Source organism: Ammodytes marinus (assembly GCF_949987685.1).
Source record: "Ammodytes marinus genome assembly, chromosome: 9".
In the NCBI taxonomy this organism is placed as follows: Eukaryota; Metazoa; Chordata; class Actinopteri; order Uranoscopiformes; family Ammodytidae; genus Ammodytes; species Ammodytes marinus.
The window spans coordinates 28406926-28429748 of NC_137213.1; the positions used below are offsets into that span (position 1 = coordinate 28406926).

At 38.5% G+C, this 22823-nt stretch overlaps 1 protein-coding gene across 1 annotated transcript in view; it reads right to left on the reverse strand.

Moving 5' to 3' along the window:
- Nucleotides 1–12402, reverse strand: part of LOC307255286 (cAMP-responsive element modulator-like) — a 28065-nt gene extending 15663 nt beyond the window's left edge. Inside the window, exons 1-6 of the mRNA XM_080033961.1 lie at nt 12273–12402; nt 9138–9231; nt 8667–8795; nt 3036–3118; nt 2409–2551; nt 73–264 (exon numbers count right to left, since the gene is read on the reverse strand). Coding sequence (XP_079890087.1) covers nt 73–264; nt 2409–2551; nt 3036–3118; nt 8667–8795; nt 9138–9221 — 631 coding nt within the window. The 5' untranslated portion in view covers nt 9222–9231; nt 12273–12402. The remainder of the gene's footprint in view (nt 1–72; nt 265–2408; nt 2552–3035; nt 3119–8666; nt 8796–9137; nt 9232–12272) is intronic.
- Between the last annotated feature and the right edge of the window lie 10421 nt (nt 12403–22823).

Sequence of the window (22823 nt, forward strand, 5' to 3'; positions counted from 1 at the left end):
CACCGGACCTCAGAAATCTAGTGACCATTGCCTTGAAACTTTTACATTTTGTCAATGCAGTTGTCCCCCTACCTTGGATGAGCATCTGCCCTCCCTGGATGTAGAACTGTTGTGGAGAGTCTCCGGTTTGGGGGGCACACTGCAGGATGGTTCCCCCAGGCTGTGGTGAGGGGTTGCTGGCCACGGTGAGGCTCTGAGCCCCATGGAGACCCTCCACTGCTCCAGGGCTGCTCAGCTGGACGGCTCTGCCCTGGGTGAAGGCTACTGTGGGTGGGGTCAAGAGGTCAGATATTACCACTAGGCTCCAGGCTCCATGGAGGTTAGATGTAACGGTCAGCAGATTAACAGTAAGAGGAGTGTTGTTATGTCAGGTGCATAGGGTGTAGAGGGTTTACTATAAGGTCAAGGAAAGCTGATATTTGGCCCACATGAGATAACAAAATAATAAAAATGAACCTTATTATGGGCAAATGTTAGGTAAAAAAACTATTAAAAAAAAACAATATTTTTTTATGATAATATTTGTACTTAAAACAGTTTTGTAGGAGGAGTGTTGTTATGTCAGGTGCATAGGGTGTGTAGTGTTTACTATAAGGTAAAGAAAACTGTGAGAGTAATGTTGTCTTATACAATGTTAGGTGACTGATACTTGGCACACATGAGATAAAAAATATATAAAAATTAACCTTATTATGGGTAAATGTTAGGTAAAAAAACGATTTAAAAAAAACACAGTAGGAGGAGTCTTGTTATGTCAGGTGGTATAGGTTCTAGGGTTACTGTAAGGTTGGGAGAAACAGTTACATTAATTCTATCTCCTTAAATGTGAAGGCTACTGTGGGTGGGGTCAAGAGGTCAGTTATTACCACTAGGCAAGGCAAGTTTATTTCTATAGCACAATTCAGACACAAGGCCATTCAAAGTGCTTTACAGGGGCAAGATTAAAATACATAATACACATTAGAAAAGATAGATAGATAGATAGATAGATAGATAGATAGATAGATAGATAGATAGATAGATAGATAGATAGATAGATAGATAGATAGATAGATAGATAGATAGATAGATAGATAGATAGATAGATAGATAGATAGATAGATAGATAGATAGATAGATAGATAGATAGATAGATAGATAGATAGATAGATAGATAGATAGATAGATAGATAGATAGATAGATAGATAGGTAAGGCAAGGCCAGTTTATTTCTATAGCACAATTCAGACACAAGGCCATTCAAAGTGCTTTACAAGAGCAATATTACAATACATCAAGTAGAGAATACACAGTAGAAAAGCGAATGAGAAATATAACATTTAAATAAAAGATTTAAATTAAATACAAATGACAGGTTAAAAGGGAAACAGAAAAGTAGGCTGGGCTTGTTGTTGTTAATGTTGTCTCATTAAACCTGCAGTGTGTAGAATTTTGGGTTGTATTTCCTAGCAGATTTTGTAGAAAGTGTATTGTTTAGAAATTAGAATTGTTCTTGTCCTTGAAGGCCACTGTAGCTTCTCTTATTATTCAAAAGGGGTGGGGTTACCCAGGGAGCGTTGCATTCTAGAACTTTGTAGAACTTTCTTGATGATGTCATATTACACACTGCACCTTTAAAGGTGAAGGCTACTGTGGGCAGGGTCAATAGTTCAGTTATTACTAGTAGGCTCCATGGAGGTTAGGTGTAACGGTCAGTGGATTAACAGTAAGAGGAGTGTTGTTATGTCAGGTGCATAGGGTGTAGAGGGTTTACTATAAGGTAAAGAAAGGCTGCAAGGCAAGGCAAGTTTATTTCTATAGCACAATTCAGACACAAGGCCATTTAAAGTGCTTTACAGAGGCATGAAATACATCAAGATTAAAATACATAGAGACACATAGAATAGAGATTAGAAAAGCCAATTCAGACTTGATTTAAAGGAGCTGAGAGTTGCAGCAGACCTCAAGTTCTCTGGGAGTTTGTTCCAGATATTTGGTGCATAAAAAACTGAAAGCTGCTTCTCCTTGTTTAGTCCTAAATCTGTAATATTAATGTTGTCTTGTAAAATGTGTCAGGGGATTCTTGGCATACATATGAGTTAAACAACAACAGTGTGTACTGACTGTATTGGTGTATATATCTTAGTGTATACTGACTGTATTGATGTATATATCTTAGTGTGTACTGACTATATTGAAGTATATATATCCGTTTGTGTACTGACTGTATTGATGTATATTCTTAGTGTGTACTGACTGTATTGATGTATATTCTTAGTGTGTACTGACTGTATTGAAGTATATATCTTAGTGTGTACTGACTGTATTGATATATATATCTTAGTGTGTACTGACTGTATTGAAGTATATATATATCTTAGTGTGTACTGACTCTATTGAAGTATATATAAATGCTTGTCTGTACTGACTGTATTGTCCGGTGCTGGTCTGGTAGATGGAGGTTGGTACTGATGCTGTGGCTGCCGTGGAGACTAGCACCTCCTCCTCCGTCCTCTCCTCGTCTATCTTAGGAACGCCCGGCGAATCGGACGAAAGCTCATTCAGGATTTTACTATCGGAGGAAAAAAAAATCCACAAAATAGTCACTATTATTATCATCATACAGAGAATTAGAATAGTAGAGAATTCAGTAAAGGGACATAATCAAACTTTACAAACATGCTGGTTATCGGGCTATTGTGTACTGTTGCCGTCTTTATTTATTTTTATTATTAAAACAGACAAAAAATACACTAAGCATTTACAACCTTTGATGACTATTAAAAAACAAAAAAACAACAACATGAAAAGTAAAATAAAGATACATAGAAATACATACATTATACAAATAAAAAAAATATATATAATTTTCATAGGATCCCCTAAGAAATAAAAGGAAAAATAAATAATAATATGTTGATGGATCGGCCTACTAGTGTCAAATCATATACAAGTGACATGTAGAGCAAATCTTGAATGTTTTAGCCCTACAATTCACAAAAGCAAAATTGTATCTTATTTTGAAAAATAAATTTCATTGTTGACGTTTTTCTCACCGATAAGACGGCCGCCTGGACAGAATCTCTCGTCTCTTCTGAGTGTCCGTCCCGTCTTCCTCCAGTCCTGCTACACTGTTTATCTGTAGGACACAAATAGTAGATTAAATGTGAGGAATAATCCCCTTCTTGTTCTTCTTCTCTCTCTCTTTACCGGTATGACTGTGTGTGAATGAATGGAACCTGGAACCCTGTAAAGCGCTTTGAGTCCTTAGGGAATAAAGCGCTATATAAATCCTATCCATTATTACTTTCTTTTAAAGGGACACTGTGTAATATTTTAAGTAATTTATTAGCTGAAATCAATATCCTCATTCCTACATATGTCCTCATTGGTGTAAAATCACCTCTGCCAATAATCTGAATTATCCTCCTGAGCGGAGAATTACAAATATTAATATTACATTTTGTACATTGAGCAGGCAGGTCTTATGGAGGCATCCATGTTGGTTGGAATGTCATCAGGTGCATTGTTTAGAATTTAGAATTGTTCTTGTCCTTGAAGGCCACTGTAGCTTCTGTTATTATTCTAAAGGGTTGGGGTTACCCAGGGAGTGTTGCATTCTAGAACTTTCTAGAACTTTCTAGATGATTTCATATTACACACTGCACCTTTAACTACTTGTTTTGTCTTACAACTTTGATGTTTTGATATATTAATATAATCTAAGCTTGTTTTCATTGTTAGAATGTGCAATGTGTACTCATGACGAGACTACTGTTCCCTGTGGGTGATTCTGTTGTGTAAAAAAATAAAATAATTTTTTTTTAAAGTGGAGAATAATGAAAAGAATACTGTGGGGTTTTCTTTTCATTTTGGCATCATATTTTGTGTTGAAGCTATATTGTGTAACTTTCTGTCGCACCCCCCCTCCCCCCGCCACCCCCATAAGGAATTCTGAGTAATTACAACAAGTAATGTATGTGTAGCATGTTATCTAGAACACAAATAGTATATTAAAAGTGGGAATAATCAAAATAATAGTTTTTATTTTTTACATTTTGGCATCATCTTTGGTGTTAAAGTAATAGTGCGTAACTTCTGTCGCCCCCACGAGGAATTCTGAGTATCTGTATTTTTTTCTGTGCTCCTGTGCCAGTGTGTGTGAGGGGGGGGGGGGGGGTTGACACTAGTTTGTAAACGCTGCCACACTGAGAAATACAGAGAGTTTTGTGGAGCTGATAGATAGGCTTAATCAACTTTGTGTCAACTCATTCGGGCGATGGCTTTGACTGCAACCAACATTAATTTATATATTTAAAAAGCTACGCGCTATTGCTTTAAGCAGTTTAAAGGTCCACAAACACAATGTCACTTTTGGGTGTGTAACGATGGAATATCTAATTGCAACCAATTTAATTTCCCGCTACTGTCTCCTGTAAGCGTCATGGAAAGAGTTATGTCCATCTCACCAAACACATCGCATGTCCCAACAGAGATCTTAAAAAACTCCGTAATTATCTCTTGAGTGTGTGAGTTAGTTAACGCCCTACGCTTTCCAGGTAACCTGTTGATGTGTTGGCAGGCATTATTAGAATAACAACATGTAGGGCCGCTCCGGTGGCGTAGTGGATAGAGCGCGTACAATATCGGCTCCGTCCTTCGTTGCAGTGGTCGCGGGTTCGAATCCGACCCGTGGACCTTTACTGCAGGTCATCCCCCCTCTCTCTCTCTCTATCTCTCTGTCTGTCTCCCCATTTCAACTATGTACTGTCTAATAAAGCTTGAAAATGCCAAAAAATAATCTTTAAAAAAAAAAAGAACAACAACATGTTTACAATTTTATATCAACTGTGCAGTTGAAAAAAAAAACTTATATAATTCTGACCTGGTTACGGGACATGACAACAGGCAAGCCAGCTATGACTCACACACACACACACACACACACACACACACACACACACACTGACGTAATGGGGTTTCGCGCTAGCAACACAAAAGTTGATTTAAGGACAGTGTGTGTGTGTGTGTGTGTGTGTGTGTGTGTGTGTGTGTGTGTGTGTGTGTGTGTGTGTGTGTGTGTGTGTGTGTGTGTGTGTGTGTCAGACAAAAGGAGAAGTTTGATTTATGCCCGGTACACATGGGCGTGTCTGTGTCTACTTATTAATAATTATAGGAGTGGGAGTTCGGCCTCTGCTTGTTAGGATTATAACCTTTAATAACAGGGTCATAAAGCAGCACAGTGACTGCATGTGTTTAGGTAACATTGTTTACTGCTGTGTGCATATTTCTTAGTATCTAGCTTCACTTGCTCATAGAAGAAAATATATATTTGACTAAACTGGGGTAAAATACCGTAATATTCGTCGGATTGTCACATTTCCGACTGTCCCTGAATGCCCCTCGACAACTCTTGGTGGCATTAACTAATTAATACAGTAGGTAACATTGTTTACTGCTGTGTGCATATTTCTTAGTATCTAGCTTCACTTGCTCATAGAAGAAAATATATATATATCTTATTAAAGTGGGGTAAAACAATGTTATGTTAGTCCGGTTCTCAAATTTCCGACTGTCCATGAATGCCCCTCGACATCTCTTGGCGTCATTAACTAATTAACACAGCTCCAAAGTTAAGCTGAAAAAAGCTTAGTCATCAAAATCTCACATTCCACGTTGTCTTTTTACAAATATTTGCTCACACATGGTAAAATGTAGGGTCAGGATCAACAGGACAGCTGGGCCAAGGGAAGACTGAGGGAAGACTGAGGGAAGAAAAACCTCATTCATTGTATTATAATAGCGATTTTATAATGATAGAACGCCGGTTCCGTATGGGTGAAGTATTCCTTTATAGAGGCAAGACTTACAGATAGAGTAAAAAATTGAGCCCAAATTCAGCGAAATTGTGACAAGAGGAATAAAAACGCTCAGAATTGTTGTAGAATCGGGCGCTCCGATGGCGTAGTAGTGGATAGAGCGCGCACCATATTGGCTCCGGCCTTCGTTGCAGTGGTCGCAGGTTCGAATCCGACCCGTGGACCTTTACTGCAGATCATCCCCCCTCTCTCTCTCTCTCTCTGTCTCCCCATTTCAACTCTGTACTGTCTAATAAAGCTTGAAAATGCCAAAAAATTATAAAAAAAGAAAAAAAGTTGTAGAATCTAGAGATAGGGTTTATCAGATGACGGAGAACCAGTAAGAAAAACTCCCTGATAGCAGAATACTTTGAAATCAGTTATCCAAACCGCTATGTGGTTAATATCTGCTCTCTATCTCCTTCCTGAGCTATTTACCAGCAAAGAGACATTTCACATGAAACTATACAATTAGAGTAACCTGTGTTCTCCAAACCAAGACACACATGTCAGAAAATGTGCTGTGAAACTTCTGTATGCGACTCCTTTCTTTGACATATGAATACTTTTATTTATTTTTTTGTCTTTTGTTTTGTATTTTGTTTGTGTTTTGTGTGTGATTGTTCAAAACAGAAAAAAAACCATAAATAAAGTACTAAAAAAAAGAAAATGTGCTGTAATGTAATGTCAAATTTGAGGGGAATATAACTGAATTTCCCATCCGGAAGTAAGTAAGTCAATTGCACACTTAAATTTGTCTTTTTGCATATCCCCTCTCAAGTGACCACACTTCAGAGGGGGCGCAGTGTCTTGCTCAAGGACACAATGGTAGAGATGGTGGGCACCGTAGATGTAATGCGCAATCAAATTCATCTGTCTTATAACGTGTGTGAGGTGACTGGCACACATATGAGTTAAAAAAAAAAAAGATGGGTAAATGTTCGGTAAAAACAAATGATAAACTGCATTGAAAAATATCTAATATAGCTATATAATTTTAAAAATCATAAGAATATAAAAACTCTAGTTGTCAACCTGCCAAGACACAAAAACCGCTGGGGGTTCAACAAGCCACTAGGTGAATAGGCCTGAATAGGTTTAGACTGATCAGCTTAAAGATTTTCTCCCACTGCTCAATACAATCCTATTAGCAGATTCATCTCATGAGACCACAGCCCCCCTCCCCCCCTCTGTACTGTGCTGCAAACTATCACCGACAGATTTGACTGCCATCGGTGTATGTGTGTGTGTGTGAATGGGTGAATGTGGTAAGAAATGTAAAGCGCTTTTGGGGCTGAGAAAATCGGCTAAAAAGCGCTATATAAGTCAAGTCCATTTACCATTTGATTTTAATTTTAATTTAATTTGTAATAGGCTAAGTAGAATATTTTTTTATGGGTTTATTTTATATTTCACTTTTTGTTGTATTGTTTGTTATTGTTCATCTGTATAATTTTTATTATTACATTTCCAATTATTAATCTATTTGTAGCCAATAGTGAAAATGTGTTTTATTCTAATATTCAGTATCTCACAGACCACCCTGCGTTCAGTTTAAGAAAGGCTTAAAGGTGGAGTCAGTGATTCTGGAGAACGCTTGTTGTCAAAATCCCTTTGTGTCTAAATCAGTGAATATCTCCTCAAGATGTTTTTTTTAAGCGCGCACACACGTGGACATGTAGCTGATCATGAGGAGATATTCACTGAAATTGACAACAAGCGTTCTCCAGAATCAGTGGAGCAGATAAGTGCTGCAGTCTTTCAATTTGTGATACAAGCGTGAAAATTGGCATGAGCCGTGTCCATGGGTCACTTGACAAGAAAATTGTCCGAGACAATGAAGTGGAACAAAAAAAAAAACGTTTAAAGGTGCAGTGTGTAATATGACATCATCAAGAAAGTTCTACAAAGTTTTAGAATGCAACGCTCCCTGGGTAACCCCAACCCTTTCGAATAATAACAGAAGCTACAGTGGCCTTCAAGGACAAGAACAATTCTAAATTTTAAACAATGCACCCGATGACATTACAACTATGACACTTTCAAGATGGCGGCACTAGGCCTTGATCCAAAATATGCAGAAATATGGACATATAATTATGAAACCCTTTCTAAGGGAAAAAATAATAATTCAAAACATTTTTTCCAGCTATTATGCACTAAATCAAATGTACTTATGGATATTAAAATTACTTTCTACAAAATCTGCTAGGAAATAAAACCCACAATTCTACACACTGCAGCTTTAATGAAAAGACCCAATACATTTCTGTGAGAACATTTTTATCTTGACATTTCAAATGCTTTGGACAATTTTTCTTTATAGTGACCCATGGAGTCTACTCCACAAAAGAAAGAGTCTGACGAAAATAAGCCCTTAGCCGCTCCATTAAAGCTGCAGTGTGTAGAATTTTGGGTTTTATTTCCTAGCAGATTTTGTAGAAAGTAATAATATCCATAAGTACATTTCATTTAGTGCATAGTAGCTGAATTTTTTTTTTTAATTATTATTTTTTTCCTTAGAAAGGGTCTCATATATGTCCATATTTCTGCACATTTTGGACCAAGGCCTAGTGCCGCCATCTTGAAAGTGTCATAGTTGGAATGCCATCAGGTGCATTGTTTAAAATTTAGAATTGTTCTTGTCCTTGAAGGCCACTGTAGCTTCTGTTATTATTCTAAAGGGTTGGGGTTACCCAGGGAGCGTTGCATTCTAGAACTTTGTAGAACTTTCTTGATGATGTCCTATTACACACTGCACCTTTAATAGTAGAGAGATGAGCCTTAATTCGAGCACCAGTGGTAGTGAGAGGGCACGGCTGTCCTCACCTGTACAGTTTGGACGGGAGGAGACTGTATGACGGAGGTCTGCGGGGTCTGAATCACCCCGTGCACCTGGATGGTCTGACCGTCTGACAGCTGCACCAGCGTCACAGCAGAAGACTCGGAGACAGACACCTGCAGAGAACAAGACTCAAGTCACGCCAAGATGGAAAGGCAACTTAAGTACATATCTTCTATAAATGTCAATTATTTAAATACATTTATATATTTACATATATTCTATTCGTGCAAATTCAAACATTTGTATTTAAAAGTAGAGTACATTTTACTGGGACAACTTCCTGTTACAGTCTAAATTAAATGTATTATAAAAAATACAATTAAGATTTTTAAATGTGTAATTTAAAGTTTTTGGTGTAGAGAGGTGTGTGTGTGTGTGTGTGTGTGTGTGTGTGTATGTGTGTGTGTGTGTGTGTGTGTGTGTGTGTGTGCGTGTGTGTGTGTGTTTGCAACTACCTGAGGACTGGCATCGTTGTGGTTCTCCTCTCCATCCGACATCGAGTCGTTTGAACTTTCGTCCATTTGAGATGAAGAATCCATAGTCTAGCACCTGAATAAACCCACAAGATTATTAATAACATGTACACACACACACACAGACACACACACACACACACACACACACACACACACACACACACACACACACACACACACACACACACACACACACACACACACACACACACACACACACACACACACACACACACACACACACACACACACACACACACACACACACACACACACAACCCCCCCACCCCTTATTTTGATGTACATTTCAGTATTTTGAGTCCGTACTGTCCGTCGCACTACATTCGTGCCAGAATCACTAAATGTATTACTGGCAACAAAAAATAAATACAAATACAGGCATTGGATAACTTTTCGGCCAATTATCTAGACATGGAATAGCAGTTAGGGGAACACAAAAGTATGTTACATGGTTACGCAGTGCAGCTTTAAAAGGTGGAGTCAGTGATTCTGGAGAATGCTTGTTGACATAATCACTCTTTGTCAAAACCCGACTGCAAATGAAACAGAGCCTAGGATGTGTTTTATTAAGGTTGCGTTCCGAATCGCATACTTTCTACTATATAGTATGTAGAAAGAAGATTTAGGATGTCCCAATTCTTGTGGCCAGATTTAGGATGGTCAGAAGTACCCGGATGTCCTACTTCATGCGGCCATGATTGTTAGTGTTGAAAACTGCATCCTATTTGGGCGATTCTGACCCACAATCCAGTGCGCACATGAAGTGACGTAACATCGACGAAGCCTCCATATGAAAACAAACGGGGATGCGACGGATATAAAAGCAAGAGGCAAGATCAAGGCGCAATGTTATGATGAAATAAGAGAGTAAAGTATGTCCCAATATGCCTACTGCATCCTAACTAGATTATTTTTATCGTCGGATGTAGTATGTAGAATAGAAAAAAGAAAGAGTATGCGATTTTTCAGAGCACACACAGTACGGACAGGTAGCGGATAGATAGTGAGGAGATATTCACTGATGTTGACAAAAAAAAAAGTTTGACAACAAGCGTTCTCCAGAATCACTGACTCCACCTATAAGCAAATATCAGACCCTGTGATCCAATACCCATACTTGCCTACTATTTAGTACGCCAGAAAAAGATTTAGGATGTCCCAATACATGCACGTCAAATGTAGTATGCTGAAAATACATAAATGCCCCCACTAACTCCAATAGCATTTTGGAGTATTTGTTTTTTATTCTTGACATTTCTCGACATAATGAAAAAAAAATCTTCCTTATCTGATTTTTTTTTCTCCTCTCTCCTGTGGCCCTAAAACTCTTCTGTACTTTAGTATGTAGTGTAGTAAAAAGAAAGAGTATGTGATTTGGAACGCAGGGATTCACTTATGTTGACAAAAAAGGAGAGAGAGAGAGAGAGAGGGAGCATAATAACATTCAAGCGCTGGAGTGGGTAAGAAAAAATATTTGTTTTATGATAAGAACGTCATGATAGCGGACGTAGGAACATAACAGACTGTATATCACTGACGTTGAGCTGTGAAGGCTGAGAAGGATCATAAATATAAATATGTATCTGGGTGATGTCACTAGCAGAGAGCAGATTGTTTTGTTGACATATCTTCCATAGTTCTCACAACAGGGACCATCATGTACACACGCACACACACACACACACACACACACACACACACACACACACACACACACACACACACACACACACACACACACACACACACACACACACACACACACACACACACACACACACACACACACACACACACACACACACACACACACACACACACACACATGTTTGAGATAGATTTGTTCCAAACAAACAATCTAAGTAGCCTAAATGTTGACTGCTACACTACTGAAAGAGGGAACCAGAGATGACATTTAAATGTGTAGGCCCTTGGAAACAACCAGTTCCTATTTCAAGTAGAATTACTAAAACAAATTAAAGGTGCAGTGTGTAATATGACATCATCAAGAAAGTTCTACAAAGTTCTAGAATGCAGCGCTCCCTGGGTAACCCCAACCCTTTAGAATAATAACAGAAGCTACAGTGGCCTTCAAGGACAAGAACAATTCTAAATTTTAAACAATGCACCTGATGACATTCCAACTATGACACTTCCAACATGGCGGCACTAGTCCTTGGTCCAAAATATGCAGAAATATGGACATATACGAGACCCTTTCTAAGGGAAAAAATAATAATTTAAAAAAAAAGTTCAGCTATTATGCACTAAATTAAATGCACTTATGGATATTATAATTACTTTCTACAAAATCTGCTAGGAAATAAAACCCCACATTCTACACACTGCAGGTTTAAAAAAAAACATTAAAAAAAAAAAATATATATATATATAAAAAAATAGACTATGATTTTAATTTCCTCTAAATGTTACACCATTTATTGTAAACAGCATTCCTACTTTCTCTTTACGTTGGCATGGCGTATTTCAACTAGTACTGTAGCCTACTTTCATTCCTCAAGTTGAAAACAATCTCAAAGAATTTCATGAAGGCGAAATGCTACTTCCCTTTTTTAGCAACACTGTTAAGACGAAACTGTAGCCTCCTGCAACTTCCATTTTTAGACTTTCATTTTAGCCTTTAAAGGATACACTTTTACTGGCACAACTGCACAGCTTGTATAGACAGACAGTAGTAGGAAATACCAATGTAGGCTATCTTATAGAGATTTGAAATAAAAAATAATAATAGACAAGCAATTAGACCTACTACGTGATATTTTCTATTTTATTTTGAAGAGAAACCTCTCGCTCAACTTCCAAAACTATCAAATTGCGTCTGGCTTGCCGTCGCTCGCTAAACTTCAGCAGAGAAGGAGCTGGTGCCAGCAGCGGGACGAGCCCAAAGGAGTGGTAACATATTTGTGACACCATTTTTTATCGGCCCTGTTCTGTAGTGCTAAAATGCTAAAGTTAGTTTTAATAGAGTAAAGTTATACGCCATAGAAAAAGTGTTTGCACATTGCCCCTGGACTCTTCGCCCACTGTCGTCTCGCGCTGAGCATTAAATGTGACAGCTTTGCAGTGACTTACCGAAAGTTATAGGCTACGTAGTCTGACTCGTCACTAATTACAGTATGCGTAGACGGCCTCTGCCTTTCGCTCACGTAGTTTCACGTCAGCGCTGATGATGCTGTGCCGAAAATGTCGACCGTCACTGCCGACTCGGTTTAACCATCGAAGAGTCAAGAGGCGGGGCGAGATGGTTCACTCCCGAGGTTACTTCCGGGTTCGTTTTACACGTAGATCTAGTGAGCGAACAACGGCAAGCACACAATATTCCTATCATTATTAAAAATGGGAGATAAGTTAGAATTGTACAGCTGTTGGTGATACTGTGTTGAAAATGCCAACTGTTACTGTCACTGCCGCCGACTTGGTTTAAAATCGAAGAGTGTCGAGGTGGGTCGAGATTGTTAACTCTGACCTGCTTCCGGGTTCGTTTTGCACGTAGGCTAGTACCTAGTCACCACAAAATGTTCCTCTCGGGAATTTTAAATGGGGCGATAAAATGTGCAATTCTTACTCATCACGGAAAGTAAGACTTATATATACCCGCAAAGGACAAAATAATATAGTATGTGCAGTTTTACAGACATTTTAATCTATAAATACATTTTCTGACCTGTTAGCAATTTTGTTTTGGACTACATTGATGTATCAAGTGCAAAATGTGATCTCATCAGAAAACATTTCATACATTTGTGTTAACTGGAGTGAGAGAAAATATACGCAGAGGTGGGTCGTAACGCGCTACATTTACTCCGTTACAAATACTTGAGTAACTTTTTGAATAAATTGTAATTTTAGGAGTAGTTTTATTGCAACATACTTTTACTTTTACTTGAGTAAATATTTGAAGAAAGAACTGTACTTTTACGCCGTTCCATTTGGCTACGTGACGGTCGTTACCTTATTTTTTTTATATATTTTATTTATTACATGCGAGAGCTATTTCTCTCATGATTTCTCTCCCCGGGGACGTCTTCAGCCAACATCTCTATCACGTGACTATTTCAACCAATAAAAACCACATTACAAAAGCTTGCCAATCAAATGCAGCCACTTCAGTCACATGACACGCGTTGTCACGTTGTCATAGGGCTCAACCATGGGCTCAACAATGTCCGCGGACTTTTTTAAAGGCTGCGGTTCCGCACCGATGTTGTGGCCGTGCCATGTAGGTTAAACGCATATTTTACCGACTATCTGGGTGAGTCGAGAAAATGGAAGAAACCGCTGATTCCGAGGAGCAATAGCCACAAATACACACTCACACAATCACAGTGACACAGACTCCCACACACTCGCAATTACAGAGAAACTGTTCTTCTTTGACACATGTCCTGTTCTCCCTGTAGCCTACTCACTTCGCATGCCCCAGTCTGGCTGCGTGAGAGTCTGAGAGTGGTCTCTTTGTTCAGCCACTCTGTAGTTTCATACGTTAAGTGAGTGTGCCAGCAGGTTTTGATGTGTAACGAAGTTTAATTTTGTGTGTTTTATATTTTTGGGGCTAAACACAACCTAGATAATTTTCTCAGGGCCAGTGACATATTGTAGGAATTTGTTTTAAAATGTGTATGTGCAAAACAATTGCAACAGTGTTATAAGTGTATTGGTTTTAATTAATATAATTTTGGACAAGCCTAATTTATTATCATTTTATTTGAAGGGTGATGTATTTAATTTGGCAGATAATTAATTTATTATTGTTTGAGTTCAAGGGTTATTAATTTGATTTTTAAATACCTTATTTATTGTTTTATTTAAAATTATGTTATTTAACATATCTTTATTTGAACATTGCTGTTTTATATTATGTTCGTGTCTATTCTGTACCGTTTGTGTTGCTCTGTATATTTCAAAAATAAATCCAGAGTAATTCAGTAGGCCTACTTGTACTCTTGAGTACTTGAGTAGTCTTTTCACTGCATACTTTTTTACTCTTACTCGAGTAATCATTTTTACGAGTACTTTTACTTCTACTTGAGTAATTATAATCTTAAAGTAACTTACTTTTACTTGAGTACATTTTTTGGCTACTCTGCCCACCTCTGAATATACGTATGTCTGCATGTAAAATACAGTTTGTATACTGTCTCCACCAAACTAAATGTTTGATCATTTATTGGGAATATACTAAGAATTTTTTTTGCAATTAACAGCAAAACACGATTAGATGATTAAACTAGCATTTTAAAAAATATATATTATTTGGGATATTTTTCAGAGTCTCACTATGGTCAGGCTACTGTTCATAGACCAGAGCAATGCTGACATCTACTGGCTGAAAAAAGCAATTACACTTTAAAAAGAATGTATTCCAATATGTAGTTCCATATTAGCCTGGTAATCTAGACCTGCCGATCGCAAATTAAATGTGCTCAGCCAGTTGGTCTGGGCACGATCCATTGAAGCTATGTCAGATAATTCTGAGTTGCCAATCAAATTGTTCTATCTGATATATGGGCGGGCAACATGCCTATGTATGGTGCTCTGGGGCCTCCTCCCATAGACTCTCAGTCCTCTTCACAGCAGACCCGGGTTAGAATCCAGCCCGGGTCGTTCTCTGCATGTCATTCCCCTCTCTGCCGCGTTTCATCTCTGTCTCTACAAACTGTCTAATAAAGTAAAAAAAACGTTTTTTTTTTTTTTTTTTTTTTTTTTTTAACTTTTATTTTAGTGGTTTTATGTTTTTTTTTACATATGGACAAAAAAAACAAACAGAATAAGTAAACACATACAATACATACACAACACCCAACCCCCTCCCCCCTCCCCCCTCCCCCTCTCCCCTCTCCCCTCCTCCCCCCTCCCTCACATAAACAGACAAGGGATACAGAAAAAAAGTGAAATAAATAACTAAGACAAAATTATTAAGAACATAAGCTATAAATACACAAGAAACAAAACAAAGCTAAAACTAAAACAAAACTTGGGCAAACCTCACACCTTTATAAAAAACACAGAGAGTTTTTAATAAGGGGGTTAAATGTGCTGTACTACCTTTTTGCTCTGGGACAGGTTTACTTACAGTCCCCAGAGTTAGGACTAAACAAGGAGACACAGACACACACACATACACAAGGAACACGTAGACACACATACACAAACACAAGGAGCATGTACACACACACACACACACACACACACACAAGGAACACGTAGACACACACACACACACATACACAAGGAACATGTAGACACACATACACACACACACACACACACACACACACACAAGGAACACGTACGCACACACACACAGTCACAGCTAAATAAAGGAATTCTGGGAATACACTAGAACAGAGTCTGCAGTTAACATTGCATGGGACAAACGGTTTTAGTTATTACGTATGAGTTGGCCTAAGCTGCACTTTGGAGTAAAAGTTGTACAGCTCATTTAACCCCGGGGTCAGTAACAGTCACACACACACACACACACACACACACAGTCACACACACACACATAGCTAAATACAGGAATTGTGTCTATGTGTGTGTGTGTGTGTGTGTGTGTGTGTTTGACCCCGTAGTGTCCCACCATCTGTCCTGTGCGTGCCAGAGGAGGTTGTCCTGTCCACCCACTGCCCTGCTCTTATCAAAGCGCTGTGTGTGTGTGTGCGTGTGTGTTTGTGTGTGTGTGTGTGTGTGTCCTGCTGTTATAAAATAGCACTGCACTGCACGGTCCCATGTTCCCAACCTTAATCTCTGACTGTGTGACAGAGAAAAGCATTTAATTCATTCAGCCATAACCACAACAGAAAGAGCTGTGATTGAATGCTTTGTTTATGTTTATTAAACATATGTGTATTGCAGATGGAAAACCTTATAATATACATCTATCCTTGCCCTAGCTAAGATTAATCTACATTTTCCCTTTTCAAATGAAGTTACATTACATACGGTGCACGTTTATATGCCTAATATAATAATAATAATAATAATATTAATCTTTATTTGTATAGCGCCCTTCATATATAAAATGCAGCTCAGAGTTCTTTACATGCACACAATAAAGAAAATATAAAACAAAACACATTCATCACAGGCAATAAACCAAAGAGCAGAAGATAAAAATGAAATTCAAGTCCACTCTTAAAACTCACCTTTTTTCACAGGCTTTTACGTTTTAATGAATTGTTTTGTGTCATTGCTGTAAGTGTTTTTTTTTAATGTGTGCTGTTGTATTTTAATTTATGTATTTTATGTAAAGCACTTTGGTGAATTTAGGTTCTTATAAGGTGCTGTATAAATAAAAGTGACCTTGACCTTGAAATTAAAATAAATAGAAATGCATAAATAAAAATGCAATACAAACATTACATATAAATGCATAAAAGAGTCAGACCTCTCATTATTGAAAATGGGCAATGCATAAAACAAAAACATAAAAGCTAAAAAACCATAAAATACGACAAAATAAATATATGGTGGAATTAATTAAAAGCAGCAGCATAAAGATGTGTTTTGAGCTGCTGCTTCTTAAAACTAAATGCACTGATTTCAAACACTTCTAGCTCACTGATAATTCATCCTACAGAGTTCATTCCTTCAACTAACAGTTCAGCTATCTTTCGTCTTTCATTGTTAAAATTCAACCTTTTAAAAAAAATGCATAGTTTTCAAATTAATCAGCCATGTTTGATGCATGAAACATCAATATTAGTGATTTCTAGAGTGTACACATCAACTGCCAGAGTGGAGGAGAGGGAATAAAAAAGAACACCAGACAACTAACTAAACCAGACGTTTCTGTTCTTATATGCAGGGGCAGTGTGTGGCCACAACAGAAAGAGCTGTGATTGAAGGCTTTGTTTAGGTTTGTTTTATAGTACAGGTGGAAAATAGTATTTGCTTAAACAAGGTTAAAGGTTGTTTTGCTCAAATAAAGTAACAGTTCATACGGTGCACATAATATGTGTATAGTTTGCAGTGCATGTTATTTGCATTGCAAATTGGGGCGACTGTGGCTCAGTTGGTAGAACGGGTCGGCCGATGATTAAAGGGTTGGAGGTTCGATCCCCGCCCTGCCACCTGTGTCATGGTTGTTGTGTCCTTGGGCAAGACACTTCACCCATCTTGCCTCGTGTGAATGTCGATAGTTAGCCTGCTATCGCTGTATGACTGTGTGTGTGAATGGTAACGTGGGGAAAGGAAAACAGGTCTCCCTTGCAAAAGAGTCTTCGGTCTCAATGGGTTTTACCTGTATAAATAAAGGTTAAAAAAAAAAATAATTGTGTTCCAACATTTCCACAGGATGCCCACTATAAATAAAAACGTGTCAAGCTGTTACATTTGTCCGTTCTGTGCTACTGTAGAAACATGGCGGTGTGCACTATATATAACAATGTGTAATCTGAAGCAGCTGCCTGAAGGAATTCACTGACTGATGAGGTGATTATGATTTGTGATGAGTTTTGTTCTGTTGTTTTACAGTAAAAAATGTTGTACAAGAAGGGGACGCTCCCCTCATAGAGTCTCAGTCCTCTTCACAGCAGACCCGGGTTAGAATCCAGCCCGGGTCGTTCTCTGCATGTCATTCCCCACTCTGCCCCATTTCATCTCTGTCTATCCGATATGTCTAATAAAGAAGAAAATGGCCAAAAAGAATCTTGAAAATAAAAAGTTGTACAATGTGAAATTTGACGACCGTTTCAATGAGTGACTGTATACAGTAACTGTTGCCCCCCCTTCACCCCCATTCCTACCCCTCTGCTTGGCCTGTAGCTAGCTGTCCCGTGGCTTGATTAGGACCGTCCAGATGGGCTCTCAGCAGCAGCAGAAGGGTTCCCCCTCAGGGGGCACAAAGACCCACCAGCATGGGGCCAAGAGTGACCTGAAACAGACAGCTCTTTAGCACCAAATTAGCTGTGTGTGTGTGTGTCTGTTTGTGTGTGTGTTTGTTTGTGTGTGTGTGTGAGTGAGTGGGTGAGTGTGAGTGCATGTTTGTGCGTGTGTGTGTGCCTGGGATGAACACAGAGCTACCACAGTTACATGCTGTTAATTCTTAATACCATCAAAGAGGTGTTTGGGCGTCCTGTGTCGCGTTTGCAAAAGCTTAACTGGCCCTAATGTGCTACATTTCACAGTCCTTACAGTCAAGCTGCTGTAATTTTATAATAATAATAATAATAATAATAATGATAATAATAATAATAATAATAATAATAATAATACATTTTATCTAAAGGCGCCTTTTCTCAAGGACACCGTACAATCAGACAACAATACAGCACAATCAATGTAGGTAAGAAACAATGGAATTAAAAACGGTTAAAATAAAGTGGTCAATGGATGAAGGTGATATGGTCAAATGGGAAGGGAAGATCAGGAGGGGTATGCACATTTGAAAGGTGTGTTTTAAGCTTTTTATGTTAGATGCATTCATAAAAGTTCAAGATAATATTTGTGTTATTGGTCAGAAATGGATTTAGCTTTCGTAAAATGCTTAGAAAAAGCCAGGAATTTGAGACGTTGAGGGCAATGTAATTGAAAACATTTCCAACATAAATTCATAAAAGTTCAAGGTAATATTTGTGTTATTGCTCAGAAATTAATATAACTTTTCAAAGTGCAAAGACAGAGGAGAAGCAAGGAATTTGGAAGGTTGAGGGGAATGTAATTTAAATATTCCAACATTACATCCAGAAGTGACATTGTGTGGAGCTATACGTAAGAGGAGCTATACAATCGTGTTGACTTAGCCTGGTCCAACCAGACCATCGTACTTCATTTCATTTGTACAGAACTGAAGGGACTTGACTACTGAAGGGAAAATGAAATTTGGCCGGAAGTAGGCGGGCGGGCGGAGCCAGGCTAGTGTTGACCATTGAACAAGACCAATGTCACTATATTGTCCTTGAAATGAATTTAATCCAAAATACATCTGGTAAAACTAACTGTCTGCTGCACACCACAAGGGGGCGCCACTGATTCAGATATAATGCTCTGCTACACTCACACTTCAAATCACTTAAAGGAATACTTCACCCAAACGGAGCCGGCGTTCTATCATTATAAAATCACTATTATAATATAATGAATGAGGTTTTTCTTCCCTCAGTCTTCCCTTAGTCTTCCCTTGGCCCAGCTGTCCTGTTAATCCTGACCCTTACTGTGATGTCACAAGAAGGAAAATGTAGGGTTAGACAGTGAGACCATAAAACACTCTTTCTGCCTTTTCTCAGGCTAAGATTTTCCGATTTCAATTTTTTTTTGCACATTTATACTAAACAGGATCTCCGAGTTCAATACACCTTCATATTCCAACCGGTGAAGTAGGTCTTTAAGTGGCTTGACAAGGTGGTTTTAGCCAATAGGTCGTCACTGCTTGTGTGCTATTGCTTGTAATAAATAGTCACCTTCACATGTAAAACTGGGCTCATTTATATGTTCTTTAGCAGACTAGTGTGACTGGGAATTTCCTTTGTGTGTGTGTGTGTGTGTGTGTGTGTGTGTGTGTGTGTGTGTGCTTGTGTGTGTGTGTGTGTGTCTGTGCTTGTGTGTGTGTGTGTGTCAACGTGTTCCTTATGTGTTTGTGTGTGTGTGTGTGTCAACGTGTTCCTTATGTGTGTGTGTGTGTGTGTGTGTGTGTGTGTGTGTGTGTGAGAGAACAAAGTGCCAATGTGCTCCACTAATACAGAGGCTGTGTAATCCTCTGTGCCAGCTGTTGAGCCTGTGGTTGGTCGGTGGCGTGTGTAATGTTTAAAACAGTCTCACAGCTGTATGTTGGAGGTTGGAACTCAATGGTGAAGCTATGCCATTTAAATAGTATAAAACACACACACACACAGACAGACAGACAGACACGCATAATCCCTCACTCACTCACTCACTCACTCACTCACTCGCTCACACACTCACTCACTCACTCACACACGCACACACACACACACACTCACTCACTCACTTTCACTCACACTCGCTCGCACGCACTCACTCACTCACTCGCTTGCTCACTCACACACACACACTCACTCACACACACACACTTTCCACACAACTCTGAATTCAGTGGCTCTCCTCTCTTTTCATGTGCTTATAAACCTTATATTGCAGCCCTTCAGGGTTCGCCTTAAATTTTACGATAATCTTAAATTTTCTCAAATAAATGTACAAAAGAACCTCTCTCTTTTCTTAGTAAAGCATTTACTAGGTAATATAATCTCCTGGCTCACGTGGGTGGTTTTTTTCAAGATTATTTTGTGCCATTTTCAAGCTTTATTAGACAGTACAGAGTTGAAATGGGGAGACAGAGAGAGAGAGAGGGGGGAAATGACCTGCAGTAAAGGTCCACGGGTCAGATTTGAACCCGCGACCACTGCAACGAAGGCCGGAGCCAATATGGTACGCGCTCTATCCACTACACCACCGGAGCGCTCTAACACATGGATGTTTTTAACAATAACCTCATCCTCCCCTTTGGTGTCCCGGGACAGCTGTTCCTAAAAGCTTAAATTGATTTTTTTATTTGGTGGTTTTAAACATGGGAGGAACCGTGGACTGGAATAGTGAAGGAGCAGGTGCATATAAAGCTCTGTGGCTTTAACAAGGGAGGGTCTGTTATTAAGTGCAGTAATAAAGACATATATATATATACGTACTAAAAAAACAATCGTAGGCCTATGGAAGAGACAGACGTGCTTATTTCGAGATCACTGGACGTATGAAGACTTTAATTACATATAAAGTTATCCTCTATTAGCGATAGAATAGAATAGAGCTCTGGAAAAAATGAAGAGACCAGTCTGGACTTTTCTCAAATCTTCATCTCTACATAACTTATTGAAAATGCTCTTTAATGACAAAAAAATGTATTGGAATTTGGTAGAAATGTTGTCAGTAGTTTGTATTATAAAACCAAAATGTTCATTCTACTCAAACATATGCCTGTAAATAGTAAAACGAGAGACACTGAACATTTGGAGTGGTCTCTTAATTTTTTTCCAGAGCATATAGCCTATTGTATTACTTACTAAAAAAAACAATCGTAGGCGTATGAAAGAGACACACGTGCTTATTATGGCGAAATCACTGGACATATTAGGACTTTAATTACAGTCATTCCCTATTAGCAATAGACTAGAATATACTTTTTTTTTCAATGTACAAATGAGATTCAGTGTGCAACTTATATTCACCAATGCTGGTAAAAAAAATTCACATAAGGTAAAACATAAAAAAATAAGGGCAACTAAAACATACAATAAATATAGGTCTACTATAAGGCAAGGCAAGTTTATTTCTATAGCACAATTCAGACACAAGGCCATTCAAAGTGCTTTACAGGGGCAAGATTACATAACATAATACACATTAGAAAAGATAGATAGATAGATAGATAGATAGATAGATAGATAGATAGATAGATAGATAGATAGATAGATAGATAGATAGATAGATAGATAGATAGATAGATAGATAGATAGATAGATAGATAGATAGATAGATAGATAGATAGATAGATGGATAGGCAAGGCAAGGCAAGTTTATTTATATAGCACAATTCAGACACAAGGCCATTCAAAGTGCTTTACAGGGGGCACGATTAAAACACATAAAACACATAAGAAAAGCGAATGAATAGAAATAAAACATGTAAAAGCTATAATGAATATAAATACAACATTTAAATAAAATATAAATTGCAGGTTAAAATGGAAACAGAAAAGTCTTCAGACTGATGTAGTGCAATCCTAATCAATACCTCACCTCACATCGTCACTCTTAACTCAAACCCTTACATTAAAATAGTCCAATTGCAAAGTGGGACCAGGTGAAATGCCTTCACTTTAGATGATATTAGGCTGCTCAACTGTATACAGTAAGTATTCTTGTGCGGTCACCTGTATGGGCTTTTACTGTAATCTGTTCCTTGTTTACAAAGTGTTTTTATTTTAAGTCTATTCTAACCACCTCTGTCCGCTGTCCTTTGTGTGTGTGTGTGTGTGTGTGTGTGTGTGTGTGTGTGTGTGTGTGTGTGTGTGTGTGTGTGTGTGTGTGTGTGTGTGTGTGTGTGTGTGCGTGTGTGTGTGTGTGTGTGTAGCTTTTGCCTCGTCGCGCGCCAAACGTTACCCGTCCCAGCCACAGCGAGGGGACAGATTGCAGCGGTGGCCTTCCCTGCTCCGAAGATGCGTTCAAGCGCTACTCGGAAACGGCAGCTTCAAATGTTAAGTTGCACAGATGCAATTTGGATATTTTTTCTACTTGTCCGATAAGCAGAGAAGTTATCTGGAAAGAGTTTAAATTTCATTCCCTATCAAGTTTAAAGCTTGGGGTATATGATTTGGGGAGAAATAGCAGTTGGGATAGAGATTCGAATCCAAATACCTCAACCGCTCCACTTGTTCTCTTTGGTCCCTCCCCTATGGTCCCTCCCTGACACGCTCTACACCAACAAAGTCGTGCCAAAGTGAATGGACAGTCCCAACAGCCAATAAGAACAGAGAATCGGAGCCTCGCTCTGATTGGTCAAAGTGTACAGCTCATGTTAACTTTGACCAATCAGAAATCATATACCCCAGCTTTAATACATTTATGTTGTTATTGTGTTCATTTATTTTTCATTATATTTATATATTT